The following is a 19,037-nucleotide window of genomic DNA, read 5'->3' as shown; positions in this document are numbered from 1 at the left end:
CCCTACAGCCTGGTTTGCCCAAGAAGCCCTGGAGGAAGTAAAGAAAGGGGAGCAGAGAGAGGGACCTGTTAGAGACCGAAGTTGTCCTGGGAGAGAAGAGCTGCAGTGGCCGGGGTGCAACAGTGGCTTTGAGCTGTTCAGCAGTGGAATCACGTCAATTAAGACCTGGAGCCGGGGGCCTGTGAGATGGCAGCAGATAAAAGCCTGACAACTTGAGTTTAATCTCCAGGATGCAAGTAGTGGAAGGAGAGAACCATCTCCTGCAAGATGTCCTCTAAGCTCCGTGCACGTGAGTGCGCACACACACACACTTAAAAAGACTTGGAGTCAGCCAGCTCTGAATCCCAGCTCTACACACCTGTCTGTGTGACTTTGGAAAATTTACCCTGTCCAGGTGTCCCTGTCAAATGGGGCTAATGTTCCAGTGAGAAGATTTTGTGCAGTAATATGAAGTGTTGGTGCGGTGTCTGGTGCATTAGGAAAACAATATAAAGAAGGACAAAAGCATTTGAAAAACCATAATATGAAATTTAAAAAATCCCAGCCGGAACCATCACGAGCAGCAGCGGTGTCACCCTGTGTTGGATCATGGTGGGGTAAGTGAGGAGTCAGTCTCAGGAGACCCGGGTTTCTGCCAAGGACTGTCCTTCCCAGAGATGGCAGTTCAGGGGGACAGATGGGGTGTAGATGTTGAGAACACTGGGCTGAGGGGTCACTACAGCTCTGGGCGTACAGGAGTTTCCACAGGCACAGAGACCAAGAAGAGATAAGAAGGGCCCCACGACACCCTGGAAATGCTGGAAGAGGGCCAGGCGGCCTGACCAGGAGCTCTGCGCAGGCAGGGTGGGCACCCCCAGGGTGCAAGAGAGTCTCAAGAAGCAGAAGTGAGTGGTCCATGCATCGATGACCAGTGGAGGTGATGAGAGATAAGGGTGATGAAGTGATAAGCAGTGACATCACTGAGGCGGCTTCTGAGTGCGGTGGGAACAGCCATAGACTGGAAGGAACCAGATGAAATGGAACCTGTGGTGTGGCCTACACACTACAAAGGGTGGCTGGGTCATGCCAGGCTATGTGCTACAATGGGGCAAGTTCAGTTTTGATGGAGCACACCCAAGCACAGGCTACCTCAGCTCAGGTTCCTCACACACAAGGACTGACCTCATGTGTCCCCTCCAGCCCAACCCCAGCCTCTGCCTAGGTTCTGCATATGATATCATTGTGGGTGGGGATAGTGGAGATAAGACAAAACTGGCCGTCAGATGCTAGTCATCGAAGTTGGATTATCAGCACAAAATGGATACATTTTGTTGAGTGCTTGAAATTTTCTTTTTTCTTTTTTTTTCTTTTTAGGTAGGGTCTTCCTGTTGCCCCAGTTGTCCTGGAACTCCCTCTGTAGACTAGGCTGGCCTCAATCTCACAGAGTTCTGCCTGCTTCTGCTTTCTGAGTGCTGGATTAAAGGCCTGTGCCACCATGCTCAGCCTTGAAATTTTCCATAATAGATTTTTCAGAAGCTGGAGAGGTGGTTCAGTGGTTAAGAGTATACAGTGCTCTTGCAGAATGCCCAAGTTTGATTCTCAGCACATGCATGGCAGTTCCCAACAGCCTGTAAATCCAGCTCCAGGGGATCTAATGCCCTCTTCTGGTCTCCTCAGGCACAGCACCCACATACACAAACCCACATAGACACAGAGACACACACTTAATTAAAAAATTTTGAAAGGGGACCTAGAGAGATTGCTCAGTGGTTAAGAACACTGACTGTTCTTGCAGAAGACATGGGTTTGAATCCCAGAACCTACGTGGCAGCTAACAACTGTCTGTAACTCCAGTTCCAGGGGATCTAACAGTCTCTTCTGTCCTCCTTGGGCATTGCATGACACAGGTTCACTTAACTACATGCAGACAATACACGCATATACATAAAAAAGATAAAAATAATAAATAAAATATTTTTTTAAACTTTTAAAACAAAATTTTTAAAAACTGATATGGGCCAGGTGTGGTGGTGCACACCTTTAATCTCAGCACTTGGGAGGCAGTGGCAGGCGGATCTCTGTGAGTTCAAGGCCAGCCTGGTCTACATAGTGAGTTCCAGGACAGCTGGGGCTACAGGGAGACCCTGTCTCAAAAAGACCAAAAAACAAACAAACAAAACACCTGATATGGGGCTGGAAGGTGTAACTCAGTGACAGAGCACTTACCTAATACATGAAGCACTGGGCTTCATCCTTAGCACTGCAAGTGTCTGTGGGCAACAAATTTAAACATATGGGGCTGGACCGATGTCTCATAGGGTAAGAGTGCTTACTGAGCAAGCATGAGGGCCCGAGTTCGGATCCCCAGAACCCACATAAAAAAGCCAGGCAACCTCAGATGCACCTGTAATCCCAGGGCTGTAGAGGGCGGAGACAGAGGATCACTGAGGTCTGCAGGCTGCAGCCTCGCTCCAGATTCAGTGAAAGACCCTGTCTCAAGGGAGTAAGGCGGATGGTGACAGAGGTGTGACATCCTCCACCGGCCTCCACCTGCCTCACACAGGTGTGCGTGCCCCCATAGCACACACGTACAAAAAATAGGAATCAATATAAAAATAATTACATAATAATTGTTAACAGGTAATTCACATTTGATGATGTTTATTTGTTATTCATATACTATAAAGTATATATAGTTTATGCATACATTATACACATCTCTCTAGAATTAGGCCACCCCCCCCCGCCACTGACATAGCTGCCACCCTTTCCCACCTGGTTCTCTGCAGGAACCTGCTAACTAGTCTTCCTGTTCCAACCCTGGTGTCCCCACTTTGCACAGCAGCCTGATGACTTTGTTAAAACCTGATCCAGGGGGTTGGAGAGATGGCTCAGTGGTTAAGAGTACTGGCTGCTTTTGCAGAGGACCTAGGTTTGGTTCCCAACACCCACATGGTGGCTAATAACCACCCATAGCTCCATTTCCAGGCACCTGACACCCTCTTCTGGCCTCTGTGAGCATTGCACCACACAGGTACACTTACATACATGCAGGCAAAACATACATATAAAAAAAATTTAAAAACACTCATTAAAAAAAAAAAAAACCCACCTGAGTCAGATTTGGCCTCAGAAGTCTAGGCTATTTTTCATGGTCCTCATCTACCCTGGTTCCCCGACCCTCTCTTTTTTGAAACAGGGTCTCATTTAGCCCAGGCTGGCCTCCAGCTTGCCATGTAGCAGAGGCTGGCCTCGAACTCAGGTCCTCTTGCCTCTCCCTTCCCACTGCTGGCATTAGGCCCACCTGAAGGAAGGAGCAGTCCCAGCTGCCTCTGGTCAGGACTCAGGCCCTTGCAGACCCCACCCCCTTGCTTTCCCTTCCCTATGCAGTAGCTTTTCTCCCCCACACTGTTCAGCCAGACCTCTGTTCCCACACCATCTTGTAAGCAGGGAGTTCTCTGGCTCTCCTGTGTCCAGAAGCCCCTGGCCACCTTCTGTCCCTTGTGGCTTCAGGGCTGTCTGACGTCCCCATGCCTTCTGCCCTGCTGTTCCACTAGGCATGGACTTGCTGTGTTCATGATGGATCCCCCAGGACCCTGATCGGTGGCACCCGGTAAGAGTGCAGTACAACCTTGAATGAATGAATGAACGAATGAATGAAGGTCTGCTTCAGAGTGGCACCTGGTACTTGGTCCAAGTGACAATGTCTAAAATCTGAGACAGTATGGGACTTGAAGTCAGAGTTGATTTTACCTTAAAGTCCTTGCCCAGAACCCCTTGCTGCATGTCTGTCTGTGTCCCCTAGAGGGCAGGATAAGGGACCCTAATCAGAGATACAGAGGACCCCAATAAAGCATAGAGACCAGGAAAGGAGGGGCCACAGCAGCTAGGCAAGTGGAGTGGAGGCTGTGCCCGTCGTGGGCCTCTCGTTTTCTTGGGAAGCAGATGGAAGACTTTCTCATGAAGGAGGAGGAAGGAGGTTGAAGTTAGCAGGCACTCTCCATCTGTCCCCAGGGCGCTGGGGGTCACTGTGGTCTCATAGCTGGATAAGCGACTCCCAGGCCCATCTCCTACCCATCTCCTAGTGTGGCTCCACTACTCAGCCTGCAGATCAGGCTAGGGAAGAGAGTTCCCTCGTCGCTCTGCACGCAGGCTCTGAAGGCCTGGAGGCCCAGCAGAGGAGATGGCCTTTCTGGCCAGGCTTTGAACTGCTGCTGTAGTTCTCCAGGCCCTTTCCTGGGAGAACTGTGGACCCTGGGACGCTGTTCCACCCATTTCCAGCCCAGTCCAGATTTGCTCCCTCCACGGCCCCAACTCCAGGCAGTCTCAGGAGCGTTTTGCTTTTCTGTTTTTGGTTTTTTGTGGTTTTTATTTTTTGGTCCCTTTTTGAGACTGTCTCCCTGTAGCCCCAGGTGGCCTGGACTGGAACTCACTATGTAGACCAGGCTGGCCTTGAACTCACAGAGATTCACTTGCCTCTGCCTCCCGAGTGCTGGGATTAAAGGCGTTCGCCACCACAGCCGGCTGTTTTCCTTTTCTAAATTTAATTTACCTTTGTCCACCCCCACTGGAAATGGATGTATGCTTATTATTAAAAAAAAATCAGAGGTTAAAAAAAAGGGGGGAGTGGGAGGTGAAAAGTTGCTTTTCCCAACATGGAGTCCCCGAAGCTCCCCTCTGATGTGGGCCTGGGCAGGGCCAGGGATCACAGATCTTGTCCGAGTGGCAAACAGGCCGCAGGGCTACAGGCGACATCAGGGCTGCTGCCTCAGGGTGGTTTCGGAAGCAGCCTCAGCCCCCACGCACTGGTCCATCGTGATGCTCAGAGAGGAGATCTGCTATATTTAATCTAGTGCCTGCGTCACCTCTGACCACACGGCAGCCCAGGCAGGGCAGGGCAGGGAGCATTTCTGAGGTGCTCTGTGAGAGAATCACTTTCCACAAGAGAAGGCACTGTGGAGGGGAAGGGTGAGAGAGCAACAGAAAGTGAGGTCGTAAGTAGAAAATTGCTTCTGGGATTTCAAATGGCTTCGTCATGGGGCCCTCCCTGCCGAGAAATCAGTCGATCTGGGAAAGTTCGTTGCAAACCATGCGCTCTGTCGCTTTGGGGCGGAGCTAAGGAATGAATGAAGATAATGAGGCCTCATGACTTTTCTTTTTCAGACTAAGAGAGGGCAGCATGGGGGAGGTATCTGTGGACATAGCTCTAGGCCTGACCAGCCTGGAGGCTGGGACCCAGGTTGTCCTTGGCCGCAGCGTGGCCAGCTTGCACCCCCACTGTGTCAAAAGGAGGAGCAAGGCTGGGGTTCACTGCAGAGGCTAAGCAGATGCCCCTCCCATTGGCCGTGATGCACCGATAAGGACAGGCCTTGTCCCTGCTCTGCTCCTCCTCCTCCCGAGCAGGGTGTTTTCTGACACCTCCTCTGAGTAGTAGGAGTGTTTGCTGCCGAGTTCACTGGAAATGTGTGTCTCACTTCTCACCTGAGCCCTGGTCCCTTTTTCAGTAAAACCTCCTGAGCCTGTGCTGTGGGGCCACCCACCCTGCGCCCCAGCCAGCACTGCCTCCCACTCGTCACGGGCTCGTCTCAGCCCCCTTCTCTCTGGGTCCTGTTGAGGGTTCACGTTGTACATGGGAGAAGCCAGACAACGTGGCTAGAGAGAGCTTCCAGCAGCTTCCCCAGAGCCATTCAGGTCCTGTTGGTGTGTGGGGTGATGCTCCCAAAGATACCTTTCTCCTGTTTCTTCTTCTTCTCCTTCGGCTCATTACAGGCAGGACCACCGCCTGCAGTCGTCACCAGCAGCATGGTTCTGTGGCTGTGCAAGGCATCCCTCGCCCCCAAAGGGCCCTGTGCACCCCGTTGGGGACCAGAGGTTCCCCCAGCCTGAGAGATGGTCTCAAAAGTGTGAAGGACTGGAGCTGTGGTGTGGTGTGCCAGAAGATGTGGCTAGCTGTGGACCCCTGGTGGCGGAACCCGGCATGGCTTTGCATGCACTGTGTACCAGCCCTCAATGACTATGTCCTTGGGAAAGTCCTAAGGGACCCTCCTCTACACCAGCCTCCCAGCCTCTGTCCAGGAGAGAAGGGTTCCCTTGGGATTACATGGGGAGACTCTTTGCTGTCATTTAAAATTTTTAATTATTGGTCAGGGCCTGGAGAGACGGTTCAGCAGTTAAGAACACTGGTTGTTCTTGCAGAAGACCCGGGTTTGAATCCCAGCACCCACATAGCGGCTAACAACTTTTCATAACTCCAGTTCCAGGGGATCCGACAGCCTCTTCTGTCCTTCGCAGGCATTGCATAACACAGGTGCACTTACCTACATGCAAGCAATACACATATACACATAAAATAAAAATAATAAATAATAAAATAAAAATTTTAATTATTAGCTGGGCACGATGGTGCACACTTTTAATCCCAGCACTTGGGAGGCAGAGGCAGGTGGATCTATGTGAGTTTGAGGCCAGTCTGGTCTATATATCGAGTTCCAGGCCAGTTGGGGATACAGGGAGACCCTGTCTCAAAAAGACCAAAATTTTTTTTTAATTATTGTGGATTTTTTTTTTGGTGTGTGTGTGTGTGTGTGTGTGTGTGTGTGTGTGTGCTGATGTTCCACTTCACACATGTGGAGTCAGAGGGCAACTTTAGGGGAGTTGGTTTTCTTTCCACCTTTATTTTGGAGGGCTAGTTTGCCCATGAGCTTCTGGGACATTCTGCTGTCTCTGCCTCTCTTTGTACTGTAGAAACATTGTGTATCACTGCATCTGGCTTTCTGTGTGGGTCTCGAACTCAGGTCATTAGGCTTCCACTGCAAGTGCTTTTACCCTCTGAGCCATCTCCCTTGCCCCCTGCCTTCATTTGGACAGACAGGCCAATGCCTTAGCCAGGTGGATCGGACCCAGGTTAGACATGAAGCGCTAAGGGGCTGGATAGACGGCTCAGCAGTTAAGAGTGCTTAATACTCTTGCAGAGGACCTGAGTTTAGTTCTCAGCACCCACATCAGGCAGTTCACAAATATCTGTAACTCCAGCTCCAGGGCATCTGACGTCATCTTCTGGTCTCTGCGGACACCTGTACACACATGTGCACAGACCCCCCCATAAAAATATAATTTTAAAAAATGTTTAAAAAGATGAAGCTATAAAGATGACGCTCCAAATGAGCAGGTCTGATCGCTCAGGTCTGTTTTAGGAGAATCATCTTTCTTGGAGCCTAGGGAGATGGCCCGGTAGGTAAGGCGCTTGCTTTGCAGGCATAAATACCAAAACACCATCCACAGAACTACATAAAAAGCAGGGCAAAGTGGTGTGCACTTGCAAATCCAGTACCTACCCTTTCCAGCTTCTCCCCTCCCAGAAGCCAGCAACCCTGGGCAGGGGGAATGGAGGGGAGCAGGTACCCCTGACCCTCCCGAGTTGTCTGTCTGGTGCTAAAGCAGATGTCCATGCAATGCAGTCCCGAGTCTAGGTGGCTGGTACTGTGCCAGCCTCAGGTGGGCCTCAGTAAATGTAGCAGGGGCTGCCACGTCTTTGGCACCCCTGGGAGCCAGTCTTGCCCCGATCTATACATCCAACGCCCCTCTTTAGGGTGTCTCTCTCATTTGGAGCAGCCAACTCCCTGCACCTTGGGCTTGCCTTCTTCCTCCATCTCTCCCTGGGTAGCTGTAGGCCAGAAAGGGAAAGACAAGGACTCATGAGCAACCAGCCAGGTTCCTGCCATGTCCTCTGGTGTTGCCTGGATGACACAGGGACATGAGCTCTGGTATCACCAACTCTGACCTGTCCCAGAAATGTGTCTGCCTGTCATTCAGAGTTTGAGTGGTCCCTGACAACCACCCACCCCACCTGCTGCAGAGGTGCCCCATCTTTCTGTGCCTCTCTCTGCTCTGAGCAGCAGCTCTCAGAGAGGCTGACAGGCATCCTGTTAGCAGGGCCTACTGAGGTTACATCTCCTCTACTGCAGCTGCTGGACCAGTGAGGGAGCAGCAAGTGATGTGCCTTGAGGTGTGGCCTTCCAGGGCTTTCTCTGCCTTGACTGTCCATCCCAGGCTCCCTAGTTCAGAGGCCACATGCCAACGGATGTATCCTGGCTTACAGAGGTCATGTGTACACTTCCTAGTGAGTAGGGTCCCTTGAAAGTAAGTAGCAAATTCCCTGTCAGCAGGGGGCATCCAAACAGGCAGTGTACTGGGGAGAAAAGGTGCGTTTAGGCAGGTGACTTTTTTTTGGGAGGGGGGTTTCTCCCTGTAGCCTCAGCTGGCCTGGAATTCACTATGAGGACCAGGCTGGCCTTGAACTCACAGAGATCTGCCTGCCTCTGTTTCCTGAGTGCTGGGATTATAGGTATGCCCCACCATGCCTGGTCAGTCAGCACTTTTAACTGATAAACCATCTCTATAGCCCAGGTAGGTGACTTTTAAAAATGTTTTGTTATTTTGTCTTATTTTTTATTTTTTCAGAGCTGAGGACCGAACCCAGGGCCTTGTGCTTGCTAAGCAAGTGCTCTACCACTGAGCTAAATCCCCAACCCCTTAAAAATGTTTTTACAGGCCAGGCGTGGTGGCGCACGCCTTTAATCCCAGCACTTGGGAGGCAGAGGCAGGCGGATCTTTGTGAGTTCAAGGCCAGCCTGGTCTACATAGTGAGTTCAGGTCAGCTGGGACTACAGACAGCCTCTGTCTCAAAAAGACAAAAAAAAAAGTTTTTACAAGCATCTCTTTATTTTTTATGTGTGTGTGTGTTTTGCCTATTTGTATATACAAGCAACCATGTGTGTGCAGTGCCGGAAGAGGCCAGAAGAGGGCATCAGAGCCCCTGGAACTGGAGTTACAGATAGGTGTATGCCACCATGTGGGTGCTAGGAACTCACAGGGCTTCTGTAAGAGCAGCCCAGTGCTCTTAACCACAGAGCCATCGCTCCAACCCCGGGCAGATGACTTCTCGAACAAGCGGAGTGTGGGCTATGGAGTCAGAGTGAATTTTGGGGTCAAACTCTGGTTCTGTTCCTTCCTAGCATGTGCCTGGGGCAAGCCGCTTGTCCTCGCTGTGCTTCAGAGTCCCATCTGCCTCCCAGGGTGGCAAGGGAGACTGAAGAGTGTGTGGGTGCCACAGACACAGTCATCAGGAGATACCTGAGGGGTTCCCATCTGTTCCAGATGAGCCCCAACATCCTGACACAAGCTCGTTCTACTCATCAACAGTGTTGGGGTGGGGGAGCTTCCTGCACTTATACCCCACCCCTCCGGCCTGGAGAATTCACTTTGTTTCAGCCCAGGTCCTCTCCTTCACTCTCCTGCCTCCTCAGACCACAGACCAGCATCCCCAAGAACCAGAAAAGAAGGCAAACCCGAGCAGGCTTATCTGTCACCATCTTTATTTCCGGTTTCCAGTTTGACAGTCAATGAAACAACTTGTTCAATGATCTCTCCTCCCCCACCCACACACACCACCTTGGGCGTGACAGGCCACTCTGTCATATATTATTAATTCTTTGATAATCTATTTAATACTTGGATTATTTAATAATCTATTAAATATAAAGACAAAAAAATAAGTTACTCCATGGCTGAGGGCTGGCTACTGCAGACTGGCAGACAGGAGTGATGTTCTAGCCTTTCTCCTGTCCCCTGCCTTGGGTGAGGCCCAGAAGCCCCAGGTCCCCAGTGAGGTAGCAGAATTGTGTATACAGTACTTGTTGCCAGGGACGCCAGAGGCCCACTCTTTCGATGCTAAGCTCCCAATCTCGGGGCTCAGGCAGCAACTGTCTACCCACCCCAATACTGACAAACACTCATTTAAATAACACAAACCATAATAAATAAGATCAAGAAGAAATATGCCCAAACTACTCTCTGCCTCAGTCGCCCTGTGTGGAGCAAGCCACATTACCCACTGTAATGCTAGTTTGCTGTGGGGAGGGGGTAGCCGAGGAGGCTGCCAGGCTGAGCCCACCCCCCACCCCCTGGCACCAGGCGGGCAGTGCGGGCTGAGGACAAAGCTAAGGCAACTTCACCCCTTCCCAACCCTCCTCCCACCTCCCCCAAGAAATGTCTGATGTGAGAAAGAGCAATGGATCTGTGACTGTAAAGTCCAGGCCCTTCTGCTCAGCTGCCACTTCAGTAGACCTTGTTGGTGCGAAAAAGCTTCCTTGAATAAGTGAGCAGGGTCTTTATGAACTGGGCCACTTCGACTTTGGTATCTGGGAGGCTGGAAACCTGTGGAATGACAAAAAGACCAGTGCATTAGAGGACACCAGAGGCAAGGACAGCCGGCCCCCACCAGGGGCTTTCCAGGGACTGTCCCGAACAACCCTCCCAAAAGTCCCCGCCAGGTGGGTGCTGTTATTGCCCCTCTTTTCCAGATGTGAAAACTGAGGTTCAGGTAGGAGTTGGGAACCCTTGAGCCCAGGACCTATAACTCCCACCCTATTCCTAGGTGCACACACAGGCAGAATGCTCAGTCTCATTCCCCAGGGGTGCCCACTGCTAGCGGGAGTGGTACAGGGATATGGAAGAGGACGGGCCTTACCCCAGCTGAGGCCTTGCGGGTGCAGAGTCCATTCAGTATCCGCTGGGTCTTGTGGATGGCATTGCAGTTGGAGATGTTGATCAGGGACTCCAGGGCTGCACAGTACTGTGGGAGGAGAGGGCAGAGGTCAGGTCTGGCTCAGGTTACAGGAGGACTGGCCAGGTGGGTATGGGAAGAGTCCAGATTATGAGGGGTGAGTGGGTAAGCTTCTAAAGCTTGTTTGGTTTCTTTGAGGCAGGCTCTCACTCCATAGCCCAGGCCAGCCCAGAACTTAGTATATAGCCAACTGCTTTCAAATTCGCTGTAACCCTCCCACTTCCACCTCCCAAATGCTAGGATTCCAGGCAAGAGTCACCTACCATGCCAGGCCCTGGAGCTTGTTTGGAAAGCCCCAGCTGCGTGAATGGGGTTTAGAGAAGACAAGCCCAAGGCCTGCAGCCACTGCTAGCCCACCCCTAAGCCCACAGTCCTTACCCCGCCATCTGTCAGGTCCACGCTCCACACCATGCTGCTGTTACACAGGGGAGTCTGAGGGAGCAGAGAGATTGTGAAGAGAGTGGAAGCAGGGGTCAAGGCCTGCCCCAGCCAGCCCAGCCCGGGGCCCTGAAATGCCAGGGCCACAAGCACCACTGTTATGTAGAGTCAGCCCTGGCAACCCTTCTAGTTCTACTCTGCACGAGGCGCTGAAGCAGGAGTTACAGCATTCTGAAGCCGAGAGAGAAAAGCTGTGTGACAACTGGTAGGAAACAAGCCTTATTTGAAGTTTGCTATAGCTAGTGAAGGAGAATGGGGGCCTGTAGAGAAGGCTAGATGGGGGTTAGGTGAGGGAGAGGTGGACCAGGCCCCACATCATATACAACTAGGTAGAAGCCTGATGTATTCTCAGCTCTCTGAAGGGGGCACTGTTAGGAGTACAAACACAGAGCCAGCAAGGCCTGACTTGAGTCTAGCCTCTGACGTTATCCTTGAACCTTGCAAAACAGGACCATGGTGCCTGCCTCTGAAAGTGTCTGTAGGGATGACAAGAACATGAAGCATCTAGCACCAGGCTTGGCAACCATCAACGCCCAGACAGTGCAAGCTGACACTCCAGAGAGGAGAGGAGCTGTTGCTACAGACCCCTCCCCACCAAGGGCCAGAAATGATGGTTGGATCGTGCTAAGGAAAACGCAGATGCCCAGTGGCTCTAAGAATCTGCTGACCCTTGTCTGCTTTCCTTGGTGGGAGAATGCTGAGCTGGAGGACGTGGCCAGGCCAGGGGAGCAGGTGCTCCCTGGCAACTTGGCCAGCCCCTTCAAGGTCCATCTGTTAGCCGTGCCCATGCCATTCTGAAAATTTCCTCCATTTTGGTTAAATGGTAGCAGTCTCTCAGTGACCAGCATTCTAGAACCAAAGCAACTTGCTCTCCTAGTTTCCTGCCCTCCACTACAGGCCCCCGATAATGGCTGACCAAAGAGATGTTTATCCAACACCCCGCATTTTTTTAGCTCACTGCTCTTTGGTTACTCCCAGCAAGTGTTTGACCCTCATCCCTACCCCTTCCTCCTGTAACTATCCCTAATCTGTAAATGGACAGCTCTCTGCTTTCCTGATTCAGAGACTGCTCTGGGCAGGTTTTCTTGGATTAAACCTGCTTGTTGTAGGACTTGCTCATTTTCTTGTCTTTCTCGTGCCTTTCACCATCCGTGTTGCTGCACTCCCAACCTGGCTTCCTTTCTTTCCTCATGGATGAGCCCAGTCCCTGGGGGCTTCTTCTTGACCTCCATACACCCAGCCTGCTCACAGCTGCTTCCTGAGTGGGTGCTACTTACCTTCTGGTCTAGCGTGATGTTGGTCAGCTCCTCGATGAGCTCCTTGAGGGCCACAGGGGAAGGCACTGGGTATGGCACTGGGCGCGGCACTGGGCCTGGGGCAGCAAAACCACCGAGGCAGGTGAGAGCCAGGACCACAGTCACCCAGAGTGCCATGAAGCTCACAGCCAACAGGAGAATCAAGGAGCAGATTATCATGGGCTGGCCTACACTGAGTGGCTTGTGGCCTTAGCCCTCTTGCAGCAGCTTTTATAGGCCCGAGTGGTGACGCTTTCCCCCTGGTCCCCGCTTTGTTGGGCACTATCTGAAAACCACATCTTTACTCATCTTAATTTTCTTGCTTTTTTGGAAAATCCAGTGCTGTCTAAAGGAAAGAGCTTGATTTTGTGGATTTATTGAGAGGGGTATAGGACAGAGTTTCCAAGTTCTGAGTGGTTTCCTCCAGGTGGGCTAGAGGGCTCTGAGGACTTCCCGGGCATCAGCAAACCAGCTCCTTCTCCAAAAGTTCTACCTGGTGACCACTCTGTCCATCTGGGCAGCCAGCCCAGTACCGACCCTTTGAGTCACCGGAAGTTCTGAGCAGCCTCTGGGCACTGTTACTGTGATCAGTTTACCAGCCATGAGAATTTGGGAGTTTTGTTTTCTTTCTTCCTTTTTAAAAATTTCAGTGAACAGGTCTCTTAGATCACCAGCCTGCTTGCTTTGGATACCCAGTTTACACAGGACAGGAGAGTGAAGGGCTCTCACTTCTGTATGCCTGGGTCCTCCTTGGCCACTCAGGCTGGAAGGATTATAGAAGTTCAGGCTTCCCAGGAGTTCACTGAAACGTCTAGTCAGTACAGGTGTTTCCAGGCCTTTCCTGTGTAAAATTGCTATGGGCAGCTTGGACTCTGGGGCCCACCCGGCTTTCAGTTCCCACCACTGCCCTGGGACACTGCCACTTGTTAAGACTGAGCCAGGTCAGAACAGGTAACTGTTTCCAATGTAATTGAGACTTGGGGCCACCACATTTACTCCTGGATTGTCTCTGCAGAAGCTGTCCCTGCCCTCTAGAGCCTCAAATTTCCTGTTCAGAATGAGTGTTTGGAGGGCAGCACCTGAGCTTGTCCCCTGCAGGCCTTTTTCCTGCTCTCTCCTCATTTGCAGAAACCCCCACTGCAGAGGCCACAGCATTTGCCTATTGGGTGCTGATGTCTAGATGCACAAGCACCCACTTCCTCCCCTCGGCCAGCCGGCCCCTCCAGGCGCCCTCTCTGCTTGCTCAGGCTCCGCCTTCTCACAAGGGTCCTTCAGAGACAGGGACACTCTCACTCCTGGAGGAGGAGGGGCTCCAGGACTTCCCAGCCCTTCCCACTTGGAACAGCATTGGAGTCCACAGTGGAAGCTTCCCAGTCCAGATACAGGCCCTGACAGTGGAAACCTGACCCGCCCCTTGGGCCCCCTCCCCACGTGCCTGGAGTGCTTTGCTTGGCCAAGCGACCCTTGTGGGCCTCAGTTTCCCAACCTGGAGAACAGGGCCAGCGGCACATCCCACGGGGGTCTCCGTGGCCGGGGAAGGAGCGGGGGAAACATCTTGTGCAAGTCCCGAGCCCTGTGCATGAATGAGTCAACGTCCCCCTGCCCATCCTGACCAGCAGAAGGCGTGCAGCAGCAGCGGGTAGTCTCACCCCTGCGTGGGAGAAGGCGCACTGCCGATGGCCCGCAGAGATAGGGGCGCGGCCTTATGTAACGGAGATGGGGTCGATAAGGGGACCCGCGCCGCCCTCCCCCGCGCCTCCGGGAAGCAGAGGCAGGGCCAGAGCAGCCCAGCGACGGGCCCAGGGGTTCCGCGGGGAGCCAGGACGGCTGGGCAAGTCGGTCCCGGTCCCGTTGGCCACCTGCACCTGCGCCCCCCGGCCCCCAGGAGATGAGCCGCCGCCCCCAGGCCCCGCCTGCAGCCACTGGGGCGTGTTTGTTGTACATCCCTGTTTTCTTTCTTTTCCATAAAAAATTTTTTTTTTTTAATTTCTCGTTTTAGGGGCTGGAGAGATGGCTCAGCGGTCAAGAACACTGGCTGTTCTTGCAGAAGACTCGGGTTCGAATCCCAGCACCCACATGGCAGTTAACAACTGTCTGTAACTCCAGTTCCAGGGACTCGGGCAGCCTCTTCTGTCCTCCACGGGCATTGCATGACACGGGTGCACTTACCTACATGCAGACAATACATGCATACACATAAAAAATAATAAAAATAATGGATAAAATTTAAAAAAAAAATACCTCTGTTTGTTCTTTCAGAAGACCCGGGTTCGAATCCCAGCACCCACATGGCAGTTAACAACTGTCTGTAACTCCAGTTCCAGGGACTCGGGCAGCCTCTTCTGTCCTCCACGGGCATTGCATGACTCGGGTGCACTTACCTACATTTAGGCAATACACACATATACATAAAATAAAAATAAATAAAATATATTTTTTTAATTTCTTGTTTTAGGGACAAGGTCTGGCTCCATCGCCTTATCCGGTTGGAATTCTGGCAGGCGTTGCTATGAATGCGGCCTGGCACAAAAATCTTATATAAACTTAAAGCATGAGGATTTTTGTGTGTTACTTAATTGTAGTTCTACAGAGGGAACTTTGTAGCTGGTCTTGAAGTGGAGGCAATCCTCCTGCCTCTACCTCCCAAGTGCTGGGATGGTGTTGCAGGTTTCCTGGCACCCAAACCCGTTACCTACAACACTCCAGGGGAACTAACTTACAGAAAGGACCAGAGGGGGTCTGCTAGGCTCACTGACACAGAGCACTGGGAACCCCCGCCCCCCAATCCTTCACAGCCACTCCATCACCAGAGCTCAGGAAAGTGGCCATGCAGCCTGGCTCTCATCCCTTTCCAACCCAGTGGGCTCCTCTCCTTGGAGTTTCAGGAAAGCTGTCTTTCAGGATTTTTCCAGACTTTGGGTCTAGGTTGCAAAGAAAAGGTATCAAATAGGGGCTAGGGCTCTATGAGTTGTTTTAACAAGTATAGCTAGCTATTTGATTTTCCTTTTTAGGAAAGCTATGGTAGTAAGAAATTTCAGAGAGGAAATCAGAGTTCTGTATGAAAACTAGCAAACCAGTGGTGGCCACCTCACTCTCAACAGGGCCTCCTCCACTGCTCCTGTGCACCCCCAGGGTGCATCCCCAGTGAGGACAGATTTTTAAGGGTGTTTGCATGGCACAGGCTGGGGAAGAATTCCATCTTCCTCCCCGTCAAAAGCAGGCAACTTACTTCTCAATTTAAAAAGAGTTGAATCTGGAGAGATGGCTCAGTGGTTAAGAGCACTGGCTGCTCTTGCAGAGGATCCAGGTTTGGTTCCCAGCACCCACACGGCAGTTCACAACCATGTGTAACTCCAGTTCCAGTGGATCCAATGCCCTCTTCTGACCTCCTCAGGTATTGCGTGCACCTGATGCATTTATATACACACAAGAAAAACACACAAAGTAAAAATAAATACATTTTGTATATAAATATATATCATATACAAATATATAATAATAAATATATAATATATAACTATATATGTTTAAGTTCAGGTTCCCTAAGTACATCTCCCCTCTTGCAACCTAGCCTACTATGTGTACCAGGATGGCCTGGCTCTCTGCATCTGCTCTGGGAGAACTGGGATTCAGGACACTGACACAGTGTTAAGACTCTATGACCCCGCCGGGTGTGGTGGCACACCCCTTTAATCCCAGCTCTTGGGAGGCAGAGGCAGGTGGATCTCTGAGTTTGAGGCCAGCCTGGTCTACAGAGTGAGTTCCAGGCCAGCTGAGGCTACCTGCCCCCCTCCCCCAAATACCAAAAAAAAAATAAATAAATAAAAGACTCTATGGCCCCTGGCAATGGTAAGTGTCTCTGAGCCAGGAATCCCCTCTTCTGCCAGCACCTATAAACAGGCAGCTGGCACTTAGCTTGTGTTATGTACTTCCTGGAGGTCTGGTCCTCCATTTTTCTTTTCCCTCCTACTTTCCATTGAAACGTTTCTCTCTACTGGTACCTTTCTAAAGTGTCATCATTTATACCAAAGGTATTTTATTCTTCTCAGAATGTGTGTGTGTTTGTGTATGAGTGTGTGAATATGTATATTAATTATTTTTCTGTTGCTGTGATAAACCATATCCAAGGCAATTTATAGAAGGAAGAGTTTATTGGGCTTACAGTTCCAGAGGGGGTAAGAGCCCATTAAGGAGGGGAGGCATGGCAGGAGGCAGCCAGAGCAGAGAGCTGAGTGCTCACATCTTGAAGCCAGGCACAGGAAGCAAGAGGGAGCCTGCAAGTGGGATGTAGCCTTAAACTCTCAAAGCCCGCCCCTAGCATGCTTCCTCTTGTATGGCCACACCTTCTAAAGGTTCCAGCACCCTCCCAAGACATTGCCACAAACTGGGGACCAAATGTTCAAATACTTGGAGCCTATGGGGGACACTCTCATTCAAACTACAATATGTGAATGTGAGTGTGTGCAAGTGTGTGTATGTGTGTGTGTGAAGGGTTGTGTGATTGTGAGTGTATGTGAATGAGTGTGAATGGTAGTATGTGTGTGTGTGTGTGTGTGTGAGAGAGAGAGAGAGAGAGAGAGAGAGAGAGAGAGAGAGAGAGAGAGGAGAGTTAGATAACTGCACAGTACCCTTTTCCATACATAGTCTTATCTCCTCCAGGGTTGTTGTTGGTCTTTTTGAGACAGGGTCTCCCTGTAGCACTAGCTGTCCTGGAACTTGCTATGAAGACCAGGCTGGCCTTGAACTCACAGAGATCCACCTCTGCCCCCTGAATGCTGGGTTTAAAGGCATGTATCACCAAGTGTTGTTTATTTAATCTATTTATTGGTGCTAATAATTAAACCAAAAGCCTAGCATGTGCTACTTAAGTGCTCTACCACTGAACTGCACCCCAGTCCTTTAATTTTGCATTTCTCTGTTATGTTGCAGGCTTCCCTGGGGTTATAGGTAATTCTGTGTATTAGTTATTTTTCTGTTGCTGTGATAAAACACTATGATTAAGGCAAATTATAGAAGGAAGAATTCCAGAGGAAGTCCATAACAATAAGTCGCCTTATCAAAGAGAGCCTCTATGTCAGCACATACCTTAGCTCCAACATGAATCTTCCTAGAGTTCTCTTTCTCCCCAAACTGTACATTTTGCATTTCTTTCTGCCCCACTTGCTCTTTTTCATTATAGATCTCCATAATATTCACCATTAATAACCACACCACCAATTCTATGTTAGGTTGTCTTGAAATTTCCTCCACCAATGAAATTATTAATCCATTACCTTTCCATTTAGCCTCGGGTGAGCTCCTAGGCTGTGGGCAACCAGCAGCCAGATGCTTTGCCAAAACATCCAAGTTGCTGTTTAAGTCCTTATTTCCCTCTGGAACTACTTTGCTCTCAGCACTGCTTTCTTCCAGGCTCCTACTAGAACAGCCTGTTAAGCTCTGCTTACAACATTCCATCATTATTCTGGTTCAAACTTCCAGATTCCATATTCCTCCAAAAACCTACATGGTCAGGTTCCTCACAGCAACAGCCCACTCTCTGGTACCAACTTCTGTAGTAGCTACTTTTCTGTTGCTGTGGTAAAACACCATGACCAAGGCAACTTATAGAAGGAAGAGTTTATCTGAGCTTGCAGTTCCAGAGGATTAGAGTCCATAATGGCAGGGGAGGCATGGTGCCAGAGGTGGCCGGAGCAGAAAGCTAAGTGATCACATCTTTAAGCAGGCTCAGGAAGCAGAGAGCCACTGGAAATCTGGCAAGACTTAAGAACTCTGAGCCTGCCCAGTGACATGCTTCCTCCAATAAGACCACATCTCTTAAAACCTCCTAAAACAGTGTCACCAACTAGGGACAAAATGTCCAAGTACATGGAGCCTATGGGGGACATTCTCATTCAAACCATTACACTCTGTATTACCTGCTCCAAATGTCCCACCTTTCTTTTGTGTATGTGTTGTATGTGTGCACGTGTGTAGGTGGAGGCTGGGGGTTGGTGTCTTCCTCAATCACTGTCCACTTTCCTTTTTTGAGACAGGGTCTCTCACTGAACTTGGGGTTTGCCAATTGTGTTAGGCTGGCTGACCAGCTGGCAAGCTCTAGGAATACCCTTTTCTGCCTCCCCAGTGCTAAAATTATAGGCACATGTGCCGCTCTCAGTTTTTGTCTTTTGTTTGTTTGTTTGTTTGTTTGTTTGTTTGTTTTAAAAAAAGATGCTGGGTATCTTGGTCCTTGGATTCCTATAGCAAGCATTTCACCAACTGAGCTATCGCTCCAGCCTGTGTTCTAGTTCTCACTGTTAGGAGTTATTTCAGGTTATGCTGTGATTTTTTTTTTTATATTTAATTTATTATTTTTATTTTATGTGTATGAGTGTATTGCCTGCGTGTACATGAGTGCACCTGTGTCGTGCAATGCAGCAGAGGTCAGAGAGGGCTTCAGATTCCCCTGGAACTGGAGTTAAGGACAGTTTGTAGCTGCCATGTGGGTGCTGGGACTTGAACCTGGGTCCTCTGCAAGAGCAGTCAGTGCTCTTAACCGCTGAGCCAACTCTCCAGCCCGTGATTTTTTTTTTTTTTAAACAAATTGAACACTCTTTGTTTTTTAAACAAATTAAAATTTTTCATGGCACCAGGGCTGGAGAGAGGGCTCAGCAGTTAAGAACACTGGCTGTTCAAATTCCAGCACCCACATGGCAGCTAACAAA

General features: G+C 50.4%; 1 protein-coding gene across 1 annotated transcript; it reads right to left on the bottom strand.

Annotated features, from left to right (window-relative positions):
- Positions 1 to 10,095: 10,095 nt before the first annotated feature.
- Il13 (interleukin 13) lies at positions 10,096 to 12,474 on the bottom strand. The gene is made up of 4 exons (XM_008849349.2): positions 12,319 to 12,474; positions 10,982 to 11,035; positions 10,508 to 10,612; positions 10,096 to 10,194 (listed from the first exon to the last, which is right to left on the bottom strand). Exons 1-4 carry the CDS (start codon positions 12,472 to 12,474, stop codon positions 10,096 to 10,098), a joined length of 414 nt encoding a protein of 137 aa, XP_008847571.1.
- Positions 12,475 to 19,037: the final 6,563 nt, after the last annotated feature.

This window comes from Nannospalax galili, unplaced genomic scaffold, assembly GCF_000622305.1.
Source record: "Nannospalax galili isolate Female #2095 unplaced genomic scaffold, S.galili_v1.0 scaffold424, whole genome shotgun sequence".
In the NCBI taxonomy this organism is placed as follows: Eukaryota; Metazoa; Chordata; class Mammalia; order Rodentia; family Spalacidae; genus Nannospalax; species Nannospalax galili.
The sequence above is the reverse complement of the archived record's forward strand: the minus strand, read 5'-3'. Positions and strand labels throughout refer to the sequence as shown.